The sequence below is a fragment of the Anguilla anguilla genome, chromosome 10 (assembly GCF_013347855.1).
Source record: "Anguilla anguilla isolate fAngAng1 chromosome 10, fAngAng1.pri, whole genome shotgun sequence".
NCBI classification, from domain to species: domain Eukaryota; kingdom Metazoa; phylum Chordata; class Actinopteri; order Anguilliformes; family Anguillidae; genus Anguilla; species Anguilla anguilla.
In genome coordinates, this window is record NC_049210.1 from 23,532,528 (window position 1) to 23,546,200 (window position 13,673).

General features: G+C 41.1%; 2 protein-coding genes across 9 annotated transcripts in view; one reads left to right on the top strand and one right to left on the bottom strand.

Moving 5' to 3' along the window:
* Window positions 1–6,006, bottom strand: part of LOC118206294 — an 80,208-nt gene extending 74,202 nt beyond the window's left edge. For 2 of the 5 annotated variants that reach the window (XM_035378796.1, XM_035378791.1), the window contains exons 1-2: window positions 5,714–6,005; window positions 1,203–1,400 (exon numbers count right to left, since the gene is read on the bottom strand). In XM_035378796.1, coding sequence (XP_035234687.1) covers window positions 1,203–1,302 — 100 coding nt within the window. In that variant the 5' untranslated portion in view covers window positions 1,303–1,400; window positions 5,714–6,005. Of the gene's footprint in view, window positions 1–1,202; window positions 1,401–5,713 lie in introns of those variants that run through there. The other 3 variants (XM_035378793.1, XM_035378794.1, XM_035378795.1) reach the window with 3 other exon arrangements.
* LOC118206293 overlaps window positions 3,390–13,673 on the top strand; it is a 130,636-nt gene continuing 120,352 nt past the window's right edge. For all 4 annotated transcript variants that reach the window (XM_035378786.1, XM_035378785.1, XM_035378788.1 and 1 more), the window contains exon 1: window positions 3,390–3,985. The gene's annotated coding sequence lies outside the window, so the exon portion shown is untranslated. The remainder of the gene's footprint in view (window positions 3,986–13,673) is intronic.

Consider the following 13,673-nt stretch of genomic DNA (forward strand, 5'->3'; position numbering starts at 1 on the left):
GGAGACAGTAAATCAATGATACTGTTCTATTCGCTTCTCTTTTGCTCCAGAAAACAATGTCAGCTAGGTTTATCAGCAAACATGGCTTAGTTATGCCCAGAAGTCCTCAATAATAATAGTATTTTCCAAGAAATTACGAAAAATAGTTGACCATGTTTCATTAGGTGCAGTGTCTTTTACTGCTACCACAGAGTGAATACGTAAGTGAATGCGATGCTAAGAATATTTTCTGTTACGCTGACTTATAAAACGCTATTCCAAAAGCAGAATTAGACATGTTATACATCGTTAGAAAGCTTATACTCTCACCTACTGAATAAATGAATTGTCAGTCAAGCCAGACTGTACTAAAAAGGTTGACAACGGCGTAAACAACATGTGCGGTATTACACACAGCTATTTTGGAAGGTACTCAGGCATGACAAATGGACATATATTTCACAAACGGATTGTCCAAGACAGTATATGACCACTCCAGTCTCAAAAGGGACATCTCTACACATATAACAAACAGTACGGTTGTATATTTATTTAATATTTAGTCCCAGATATTGACTGTAGAATAACACGGTATCATTTTTAAAAACTTTTTCTTGTTTCATTGTTCAGTGAGCAGCGTTTTCACTGCTGTAGTATTGGCATATCTTAGGGCTATTGTCGGGTTTACCTTGTTGCTATGACGGAATACAATTTTTTAGTGGTGAAAGAATATTTTTATGAATGCCAAGATAGACAATATTGTCCATTATGTCATGGGTGAGGGGTGTAGTTTTAGATGAGACTGCAGGGAGGGGGTGCGTGTTAAATGAACGACCAGAGCGTCAATGGTGGCACTGCGAAACTCCGTATTTGGCATAGTTGTTGTGTATCGTCTACTAATGAAATTAAAACAACGCGTTTCTGTTTGTAACTCATACTTTGGTTGCAGTAGCACTGAATGTCTGAGTTCAGTAATCTCGGCACGCCGGCGTGCCGACCACTAGGGGCTTTGCACTAAGAGGTTAAAGTGAAGCATTCATAAATCACCACAATCATTATAAAGACAAGAAAATACCACACAATAATATGGCAAATATAGATCACTATAATGTGTAGCCTATACCAAAAGTCTAGCATTTTTATCACTTCTGCCTTACAGAAATTGCCAGAGTATTGAAAAGTTAGAACAGTGTGAAAACATGACTATGCACTTAAAAGGTCACCTTCACACTGGACACGAGTCGGTGCCATGCTGGGGGCTCCATTGCCATCGTCGCCTGCTTTGACCTCTGCGTTCCATGTGTTGTTGGCCTCCGTTTCCATTTTGCTGGACAGATTATCACTGGACTTGACCTCGCCGGTGTCGTCCTTGCCTCTGTCGGGGACAGGGATGAGATGGGGCACTACATGGACTGCGTGGCCTAAAAATGTGAGACAGTGCATTCCTCTCAATCTGACTGGACAACAGACATTAGGGAACTACAGCTGCTACAACTGCAAGATGCAAAACACTAGCTGCAAAAAGAAGATGGCCAGGTTACAGTATGCAAAAAAATACCTAAAAGCACCTGTAGAGTTATGGAAAAAGGTCTTGTAAACAGCTGAGACCAAGATTTACTTCAGAGTGATGGCAAGAGCCACAGCATCCCTCTCCTCTGTGAAACATGGTGGTGAGGGTGTTATGGTTTGGGCAATGGGCATGTACGGCTGCTACAGATACTGGCTCACTTGTCTTCAGTGATGATGTAACTGCAGATAGCAGCAGCAAAATTAACTCAAGTGTACAGTTCCATCTTATCTACTCAAGTTCAAGCAAATGCATCCAAACTCATTGGACAGCACTTCATCCTACAACAAGACAATGGGCCTCATTTACCAACCGTTCTTAAGAAGAATTTTCTTCTTAAAAAAAAAATTTTGAATACAAACTAAGCATGGACATATTGAAGACTTATTCAGAGGCGTCACTGGGGAGTGCGGACCGCCTGGGTGACACCATCAGAGGGGGGTGAAACCAAAATGACTGGCAATAAATTTTTTGTGCAGTGTTTTGTGCAGCGACAGGTTTACGCCGATGCAGTTTGCTACCAGTCGATTTAATTAGCAGTATTAATGTGACGAGAAGTGCTTTGTCGTTTGAATGTATAACATGCAATTCCTTGTGCCCACTCCCACCAGCATTTTTTTCCCCCTCAGATTTGACATTAAACCTTTTACTTTTCTTTTTTTACTTCATCAGTTGTGCGCCCTTCTCCGGATCCAGCGTTCACTGAACGAGTAATAGCATCCCATGCATCTTTTTTGTGTTATTTTATATCCACTACTGACACTACTAAAAATGACAGGTCATTTGCTGTTCACTTCCTGCAGCAATACCTCCACTTCAGAACTGCTGAAGTTTTTCTTCGTTTAGAGTGCGGTGCTCTATCGTCTTCAGATTTCCGTTTGGGCATTATTGACCTTGCTCTCAACTTTTCTTTTCAATTTCTGTGTGTGCACACGGCCCTGCCGTCTCATGCCCTTTTATGGGGATTGGCGGGGCGTTTACCTGTGCTAATTAAGAACAACTGGTATGTGCTTTCCATTTATGAGGACAATGGGATTCATCATTTTAAGAATACGTGCGAACAATTCTGCGGTTTAAGAACACGTCGTGAATCTGACGCAGATTTTTCTTAGGATCCTTCAAGAACAAACTTAAGAAAAAACTTAGGAAGATATTGGTGAATGAGGCCCAATGATCCCAAATATACTGCGAAAGCAACAAAGCCCCCCCCCCCAAAAAAAAATGTAAAAACTCGAGAATTCTTGACTGGCTAAGTCAATCACTCAATGTGGATCAAAATTAATATGGGTTTCATATGAACATGACATTCTCATATATAAAATTGGCTTGTGAAGTGTTGAATCTGCATTTGCGGATCATGAGACAAGCGTGCATTCAGTGAAGCAAGTTCCTTTTTAATTTTTTTGATTTTGAGACTTTTGTCATGCATTAATTTAAATGTCAATTTACAAAAGTTGAGAGATAATCGTTTGTGGATAGTGAAACATATGTGACTCGCCTCTTATTTAAGGATCATGAATGATTATGATCATTGAACACACCTGAACAGTCAGAAGCACCAGTGAATCATTTTTCCCCAAACATTATGGAAGCCTAAAATGGTGGGGGGCTATGTATAAAAACTGGTGCTATTTCTACAAGGTTACAACCCCAGGTGTGTGCAATGACAATTAATTGCTAACCGTTTATATGCTCTGTCTGCAGTGAGACCGGGGCCTGGAATGAGAGAATGCGCCCGGGAGCGACGTCTCTGCTAATCCCCATCCTTACTGTGTGTGGTTTGTTTTGTTTGTGTTTCCGTGTTTTGTGTGACCGCACAATAAAGCAGTAGTGTGTCTAAGAACAAAGGATTGTTTGGTTTGTGGGGAGAAGGACCGGAGAACTTGTTGGAATAGCCTTTCATAAAACTTGAGAATTAACACTTTAACCACATGTACATTGTTTGACTGCAAATCTAAAATTGTGGAGAACAGAGCCAGTGTTTTTTAACCCAGGTCCAGGGGACCCACTAGGGCTGTCAATCTATGGTTCGATATTCAAATGCTGTTCCAAATGTAAAAAAATGTAATTAAAAATAACACATTCGCCTTGAAAATTAACATTTGAATGAGTCTGAAAAAAATGTAGTAGCCTATGTCTTTAAGGCAGCCGTCTCTCTTGCAACTTTGGTTGCGTTATACTAAAAATAAATCTTGCATTTCAGCAGAACCTGAAAATGGAGGTTGCCAAGTCATACTGATTATTGCTTAGCTGTTACTTTATGGACACACACTTCACTTTCAGCACTGATTTTTTTGTGTGATCGATATGCGTCTTTTCCTCCGCTGGGAATATAGTGAATAAAGAGATTGGCACCTGCCTCTTCGTAAGAGGACCACCTGGTGTTTTTTGCAAACAACCTGCAGGCTTGACACTGGAACAAAATACTTCAGCAGTTAAGTAAGTTTGACTTTTTTCTTTTTCCACGCTAACATTTTGGTAGTTCTAGCATTTTCGCAGGACAACACTATACTGATCTTTGGTCCCTATTCAAAAGGTCCAAGTACTTTTCCGTTTTTAATAAAACTAGCAATACCCATTTGAAAATGATGCAAAAGTGAGTTTTATGAGTCAAAACAGTTGATTTGTAGATTATGCTATGATTTACAGCAATGCACAATTTAGACATTTTGAATAGATTTGGTGACATCAGGGTACACTGATAACTTTTTGCTTCATATAGGCTATCTTTAGTAGTTTCACATATAACACCCTCATACTTGTGATTTTGTACACTTGCGGCCAAGGAGTTTATTCTCCATGTATAATTTTACCTGTTATATATACATGATCTCTCAGTATTTCATTTCAAACTAAAGGTTAACAATTCATTTCTGAATTCTCGCCATGTTAATTGCATTTGTGGCACTTATTTCTACCAACATTATGAAAACGAATCTATGCTAGTATTGTAAATGGTACAGATGTCCTACTTCATTTAAGAAATTTTGGTAGTCATTGTGATGCTCCCATCTGGAGTTATAAAGCCTTAAATAGAACACCCCCTAAATGGGTGAGGATTGTCCAGATTTGACATACAAAGGGGTTAATGCTCTGTAGGGTACAGGAAACACCAGTGAAAAAAAGGATGGTGCAGGCATTCTTTGAGTGAATGTAAAAATAATTTAAAATAAGGCGTGATATTTGTGTGGATTAATTAACTTAAAAGGATTATTTGGGACCACACTTCTTTTTTTTTTTTTTTCTTTTTTTGAGTGACTAAAATGAAATGCATTTCAAGACATTCAATTGCAAATACCACTATTCCTGTAGAATGACCCCCTTAAAATGCGTAAATCCTTTAGTATAGGCTATATTTCCCCCAATTCTGGCACTTACAATATGTAACCTTTAAACAAATATTTTATAGTTCAAATTTTTTGCTTTTTGTCACGTTTCTTTTTTATATCATCTCAATGCATCGTGGTGGTCTCTTGAAGGCCAGAGCTTTACATTCTAAATGTAAGCTAAATAAAGGCAGACGACACATCCAGTTGACGGTGGTTGGACAAAGAAAAATACATTTTAAAAAACCATTACTGCAATTAGACGAATAAGCTGAAACCACATGACAACTAAATAAAGAATAACATCAACATGCCATTCCTAAAATCCAGGTTCTGGGAGAACTATTGCCACCATCATGCAGAACTTCGTGCATAAACTACGTTTCAATTGCAATCATTGGGGATTAGAAAAAAACTAGCTCCCAAAACTCGCCTCCCCCGAACTGCTCACAAAGGTTGAAAACAATTATTCCGCTGAGAGTGACCTGAGATTGTGTTGAGCCCATTGATGGAAAAATCAGACCCTTTTCAATAAATAACAATCTAAATGATCATCACAGAACATGGCTAAATATACTGAACAACATCGATTCGAACTGCGTCTGACTTACATGCGTTGACTACTTTTGTTATTGTTCGTTTAAAATAAGCTAACTAGCTACCGATCTGGTTCTGTTGAAGAGCGTCCAATAATTACTGGAAACCTTCTAAAATCCACTGATCGTCTAAAATGAAACGCACCTTTCTAATTTACATCAGCTAACAAGGAAATGAATCGGCGAACAAACTAGCAACTGGTCAGCCATTGTAAACAGAGTATAGCAGTCGTATGGTAACTTACTTCGCCAGTACCCAGATTGTCAGTTTTTTTCATAACAACGTCCAGCAACAAGAGAGCTCTGGTTTTAAACTCCAAAATGGCCGGGATATAATTAAAACCATTTCGTGTTTTTTAAACGAGAAATAAGTTACGTTCTCGTTTGCTTCACAATGGCTGAACCTGTGTGTAATGTCGCACAGTTATGACGTATGCAGCAGCCCTCTTCGTAAGTGCCGGGCTGCGTCCGAATAGTCAAAAAAATTACGTCCTATGTCTTTTCCTAGCCACTTTTCCTTGACCTCGACCTCTTCTTCTTCTCCTTCTTCTTCCTTCTCCTTGGTGTTTACCGGCAGCTTGCATCCTTGAAAGTTGCATTACTGCCATCTCTCGGAGTTAGTTAACTCCTACAGCTTACTGAATGTCACTTTCCCTAACAGTCCAGTTCTCCAAAGGTAGCTAATAAAGCATCTCCTTCCCTGCCCACTAGTACCACACTCCAGTACATTCTTCAATCCTGCTCCTGTTATCCCCAATCTTCCCATCTCCTCCATCATGTCCTTCCTTTCTGACCTATATTTATTGCAGTTAATGATAACGTGTTCTACAGTTTCTGGAACCTGACAGATTTCACAAAGACCGGTTGAATGTTTACCTATAACATGAAGTGTGCTGCGTAAATGGCTGTGTCCTATTCTTAATCTTGTTATTACAACCCCTTCTCTTCTGTTTCCTCTTGTCTTTCTTACACTGCCTACTCTATTTTGTATCAGATGTAAATGTCTCCCCCTTCTCTCCTGATCCCAGTGCTGCTGCCATTCTTTATTGATATTTCCCCACACAATGCCCTTTCCCTCTCATTTTGATAACTTAATATTGATTTCAACAATTCCCTTTTTGACTGCTTCTTTTGCCAACGTATCTGCCCTCTCGTTTCCCGGGATATCTGAATGTGCTGGGACCCACATGAATGTAACACTTTTCCCTTGCCTAACCACTTTTGTATTGGCAAACAAGATTTCATAAAGCAGATCCTGGTGATTTCTGGCTGTACCTGTCTTAATACTTGCAAGGGCCGACACAGAATCACTACATATTACAATTTTGCGAAACCTACTCTGTTCAACCCATTCTAATGCCATCAATATGGCAAACAATTCAACAGCATACACACTTAAACAATCTGATGTTCTCTTGCTAATTCCCACTTGGTAACTAGGCACAGCAACTGCAGCCCTTGTCGCATCTGTCTGTGGATCCTTTGATCCTTCTGTAAAAATCACTGCCTTTATATTTACGGTCCCTATAATCATAATATTCACTAACTAAATCAGCATTCTTATTACTGTGCTTAATCTTAAGTAATTCCAGATCTACACCCACACTTTCTAATTCCCAGACAGGTCTAACAGGCCACACCACAGTTTTGCCAAACTCTTTATCATAGACTCCCATATCTCTTGCCACTTGATCTCCTGCCCATCCAAAACTTGATTTTTCCATCCTCTCCTTCTCCCAGCTTGTCTGCAGCACCCTTTTTGTTGGATGACTATCTCCATGCCCCCTTAGATTAACCCAGTAGTTAGCCACCAGCTGTTTCCGACGCAACCACAGTGGCATTTCACCTGCTTCCACTTGGAGTGCACACACTGGAGAAGTTTTAACTGCTCCTAAACACACTCTTAAAGCCCAAGCTTGTATAATATCTAGGTCTGCTAGCACAGATTTTGCTGCTGATCCATATACGATACTTCCATAGTCTAATCTTGATCTTATTAAGGCTACATAAATATATTTCAGAGATGCTATATCAGCTCCCCACTCCAATCCTGCAAGACACCTCATGACATTTATCACTTTTTTACATCTACCTACAACATATCTAATATGCTCCCTCCATGTTAACCTCATATCAAAATATACTCCCAAAAAACGAAAACTCACAACTTTCTCTAAATTATTTCCATACAATTTCAAATTACATTCCCTGAGTTTCTTTCTTGTAAAGAACATAGCTTTTGTTTTTTCAACTGAAAATTTAACTCCCCACTTTGTTCCCCACTTTTCAACTTGATTAATTCCATCTTGCACTTTGTTCACTACGTGTTCAACATCTCTCCCTCTTTTCCACAAAGCCCCGTCATCTGCAAACAATGACTTCCCCATATCCATAGGGATATTCATAAATATGTCATTTATCATGATGGAAAATAAAGTTGGACCTACTACACTTCCCTGAGGTGTCCCGTTTTCCACAACATATTGGCTTGATAACTCTGACCCTGTCTTCACCTGAATAGTCCTTCCATCTAAAAAGTCCATAACCCAATTAAACATTTTCCCTCCGACTCCCATTAAGTGCAGTTTGATTAGAAGTCCCTCTCTCCATAGCATATCATAAGCTTTCTCAACATCAAAAAACACTGCAATCACTCTCTTTATTTACTTGTGCTTTCCTCATTACATTCTCCAGACACAACATTGGATCCATAGTATTCCTTCCTCTCCTGAATCCACTTTGATATGACGCCACCATACCTCTTTTTTTCCAAAAAATACATTAACCTCTCATTTATCATATGTTCCATTAACTTACAAATGTGTGATGTCAAGGCAATTGGTCTAAAGTTTCCAGGCCTGCTGGCATCTTTTCCAGGTTTCCTTACTGGAATAATTATTGCCTCCTTCCAGCTCCTTGGCATTCTCCCCTCTTCCCATACTTTATTATACAGTGACAACAATTTCCCCAGTACACTCAGATGTTTTAACATGCTATAACATATCTCATCTTTACCAGGTGCTGTCTTTCCTGTTTTATCTAGTGCCCTTTTTAATTCTCCCATGCTGAAAGGTTGGAGCTATGTACCATAACAAACGTATTTGCCAATAACTTTTCCTTATTTGCTACTGCAGTCTCATTTCCATCGGTCAGAGCTGGATAATTCCACTCCCTCCTGTCCCCTCCCATCTTTTTTTATTATCCCCCATACTTCTCCCAGCTGAGTTGTGTTTCCAATTGTACCACAGTACTTTCTCCAATGTGTCCTTTTTGTCTGTCTTATTATCCTACTTACTACTGTCTGGGCCTGCTTGTACTGAATCATATGTTGAAAATTATGAGTTCTTTTGACTAGTTTAAACGCCTTATTTCTATTTCTCACTGCTTCCTTACAGTTATTATCCCACCATGGTATTACTTTCTTCTTCATACTACCTTTACTTTTAGGAATGGATTTGAATGCAGCTGTCATTATGCCTTGCTTTATTTTGCTGCCAAGTGACTCTATGTCCATTCTATCATTAACCTGACTTAGATATCTATCACTTCCTTCCAGAAATGTCTGCCAATCAGCTTTCCCAAAGATCCATTTCCCACCTGTGTTCTCTATGGTCAATGAGACAGCAATATTTATCTTACACCAGACTGGGTAATGATCACTCCCTATAGTTCCTTCTTGGTACACTGTCCAATCACACACTGCTGCTATGTTGTTTGATACAAGTGTAAGATCAAGCACAGCCTCTCTCCCTGTATTAACATCTATTCTTGTACTACTGCCATAATTTAAACATACTAAATTCTTTTCATCTAACAACTCTTCTATCACCGGACCATTAGCATCTGTTCTGTCACTCCCCCATAATGTGTTATGTCCATTAAAATCACCACACCAAACCATGCTACTACCATTCTGCCCTTCTATCTCCTCAAGCTTGCTTAACTCTAGCCTTTTGCACAGATTATATTAATTCACAATCACTAACTCTTTCCTTTCTGCTCACACTTTTACTACCACATACTCTTGCTCATTACCTATACCTATTACTCTGTAAGGGATGCCTTGCTTTACAAAAGTGACACATCCTCCTCCTCCCCCCTCTCTCCTATCTCGCCTCACTGCCACGTAACCACATAAAACAAAATCCAAGTTAGACTTTAACCAGGACTCCTGAATACACACGATGTCTGGTTTTTCTCTCCTACTGACTACAAACTGCTTGAAATCTTGCCCATTACCAATCAGGCTTCTCGCATTCCACTGAAGAATTAAAATTATTAGTACAATCAACCCACACATGCCGTTTTTTGACTTGACTGTACACCGAGTTCATCCCTTACTTCTTCCCATTTTAAACCTATCATATCCAAGTGGTGCACTGCTGCTTTGACAATAACCTGAATCCATTCTGTTTTAGATTTGATCTCAGACGTTGCATTTATCACTCCTGCTATGAAAGTCACCAATTTCTTCTTCTCTATCCATGCACTCTTCTTATCTTGCTTTTCTTTTGCTGCCGCTTGTTCTTTGCTACATCCTCCCTCCTTATTCTGTTTTTCCTGTCCTGCCATCTTAACTGCCTCAGCATATGAGACTTTTTCCATTCCTCCTTATCTCCTGCACCTCCACCTCTCTTCTCAACACTTCACAACCCCAATAAGCCACACTATGATTCCCTCCACAGTTACAACATTGGTCTCACTCCCTCTCCACACTTCCCATACTCATGTTCCCCACCACATCTAGCACACCTTCTCTTCCCTTTGCACACCTTAGCCACATGCCCAAATTCCTGGCAGTTAAAACATCTCATTGGCTTTGGTATTAACTCTGTATCTCACAAATTATATATAAAGTATAACTCCTTTGATAAACTTTCGCAGATCGACTTTCTTTACTCTCCCTCTCCCTCAAATCTCACCACTACATTTATCACTCGTGCCTTCGGGTCCTCCTCCTCCTTTGATCTCCATCGATCCTTACAGAAGACTTCATGCCGAGAGTGACAGCTTGATCCTTCCTCTTGAAGGTGTACTCAGCAGGTGTTAGTCCATCCATAGACTTCAGTATTGCAGCTCCAACTGACCGTGCTGTATCAACGTTGACGATGGAAAGGGCATGCTCCCCAGTGGCAATGTTCCGCAGACTCGGGTCATTGCTGAACGGATTTCGCTCCTGTAGATAACAGAACTGTCAGTGTGTCCTTCCATTCACGGGCTTGCCTTGCTTTGGTCATGTCCTTGTTCTGCTCTCCAGTGTTGTAGTTGACCCCCGTGAGTCCCTCCATTGCCTGGTTTACTGGTGCACAGACGGGCATCGATAGCAGCCAGAACAGACGTTGTTGCTCCATCATCCCTCGCCCTCATGTGAGCCCACCACTGCTTTTCAAACTCCTCATCAGAACCTGCTCAATGATCAAGTCAGATGAGAGACCTGCCCATAGGTGATCGCTTCGCCGAATCACGTGGTACCCTTCCTCAAAACGTTGTTGGACTTCTGGGTGTTCAGTCTTGAGGTTGTGCATCTGCTGAAGATACACCCTGGCAGATTTGGTGTAAAGATTGTGTCCCGATGCTGCCAGATAGGGTAGCATTTCCTGGATGAACTGCAGATGTAAGGCCCATGTGTTCTGCACTGATGTATTTCCGTAGGATGTCTAGCATGTCCATCTACTGAACCCAGAGAGCTGAAGTTCTAGAGGACTTCTTGGTGGACTTGATGTGCTTCTGAAGGTGGTCTTTGATTCTCACTAGAGCATCAGACAGACATACTTCTTCAGCAGATATAGTCCCATTCATCAGCTTCTCATAGATCTTAAAAGCTCCGTCCAGGTCTGCATCTCTGCTTACATCTGTTATCTGATGATCCGATGGCCTTGCAGCTGCTTTGGCAAAGTCCGACTCTCCATCCTTACTGTTATCTGGATTTCCAGATTGCTATGGTAGATGGACATTGAACATGTTTGCCAGCATCAGTGCATTGAGGACTGCATCAACAATAGTGTGCACAAACTGCTCGCGCAACAGCTTTGCCACACATCACGTGGATTACTGCATTTGGTGCATAGATCAACTCCAGCAGTTCTTGTAGCCCAGATGAGGCCATCAGGTGTCCGGTGCAACCGAGGAAGCTCATCTTTGCATGGAAGCCACCCAAACGTAAAACAATTTGTCTCAGATCACTTCCCATTGGTTCAGATTTGATCATCATGAGAGCCTTCCACCAGAGTGGCTGATTATTGGGATGACATTGTGGCGTCATGCATGCTCACTAACAAATGTCAGGGTCAAGAATATGCATGTGCTATCACTGGGATTCAGATCGATCATCGGCAGAAACATAACAGTCGCCTTGCCAGGGTGGTCACCTTTATGCACGAACTGCATCACTCCTGACCATGCAGGTCTGGGAGACCCAAAGAGGACGGATGCCTTCCACAGGACATCAAGATTTTCACAGCTGTTCTGGACCTGAAGTTTGACAAGCTTATGGTAGGTCAGTGCTGTCAAATCGCGCCTTTCGTCTTTGTGGTACCGTTCTTGTACCCTTCCAACCATTGCCACATCCAAGGAAGTAGCCTTGACCCTGGGGATTGGCTGCCTTGCTCTAATTCCAGGAGTTATGGCCGCAATCATCCCCATACCATGGAATGTACCATACCTATCAAGCGTGCGGATGTTATGGTCGACATTGTCGGCCTCATATTGGACAAACTCTGTCGTTGCTTGTCCAATTGCCGCCACTTTGGCTTGAGTTTTGGTCCCGGCAAATAATTCTTCCAGGAGCACGCGAAGAGTATCTGGAAGAAATCTGACGCCAGCCTCTTGCAATTCTATGTCATCAATAGCTGGGTAAGATTCATAGGATAACCCGATGTCTCTGATATCTTGTTTGATGAGCTTTGCAGCTGCCTGCACAAGCTTGATCTTCTCTTCACTTATGTTTGTTTGTTGCTGCTGTGTCTTATAGTAGTCTTGCAGCACCACCCTGGCTGTTGTCCTGAAGGTAGCCATGTTTGGTTTCCCATTGATCTCGGTGTATATTATCTTCTCACCGAAGTGTTCTTGCAGCCTCGTCTTCATGTGGGTGTAACCATATGCTTCATGTTCACTGTGTGCAAGTTTATGCTGCATGAGGTCAATTAGATAATTTATGGTGATCTTCTCATCATCATTTTCTTTAATATACTTCGCAACCAATAAGAATGCTGCTGTCCTCTCATCAGCTTGAGGCCGGCCAACCTTCACACTCTTGGACTCTTGTGTGTTTGTCTGATATGCTACTGGTATCTGCTTCTTCGTGCGAAAATTCACACTGCAAGTCTGGTGGTAGACTGCATCTGCTGAGTGTAGGTCATGCACATGCAGAATTTGTGCCTTCACAGTCTCTGACCAATCATCACCTCATTTGCAACATGTTGCCAAAAGCGCGTCCTTGAATTCAATTGTCTTGACTTGGAGAACATCTGGCTTCTTTCTCTCTCTTTTTTCTTCCAAACTGAGCTGGTGTGCCACAAAAGAGGCAATCAGTACTGTAAGAGAACCTCCCTTTAGTCAATCTTAGTGTATAACTCTCACTGCTTGTAGTTGGTTTTGATTTTTGTTGCCTGGTGTCCTTGGCTATCTGGTGTGGGTTACAGTATGTGCGGTGACAGTCTTTGTGTACCTTCTCACCAGGTACAGTGTGAATGTTGTCTCCCCTTGTATTACTGGCCTGGTTGATAGATGAACTTCCCTTCTCTCCAAGAGTTGATACTGACGACCCTCCTCCGTCTACACACTGTTCATATGCCTCCATTTTCAGAAAATTGAAAAAATACACACGATTAATTACAAAATAAACTTAAAATCGGATTTCTCATCCCCACAAACCCCTGAAATGTGGTATTATATGATTGTAACCTTTTCAAATATGAAATCATTATTGTCACTAGGGCGGATGCTGGCCATTTTGAATTTCCAAGATTTCAGGATTTTCCCTTCGGATTATTCATTAACACTTTTTATATGCCAAAGAGGATACGATACCTTTAGGGGTACGATACAAGTAAAATAGCTTTTGTTGAAATTTGTATGAGGTCAAGTTACATTATTACTGGACTATAAGCAAAAAAGACTATTTGGACGCAGCCCCGGCGTTGTGCCGCAATAAATTAGCTTTCCGGCCGGGGGTGTGACCAAGATGGTGTCGCAGTAACAAATCTA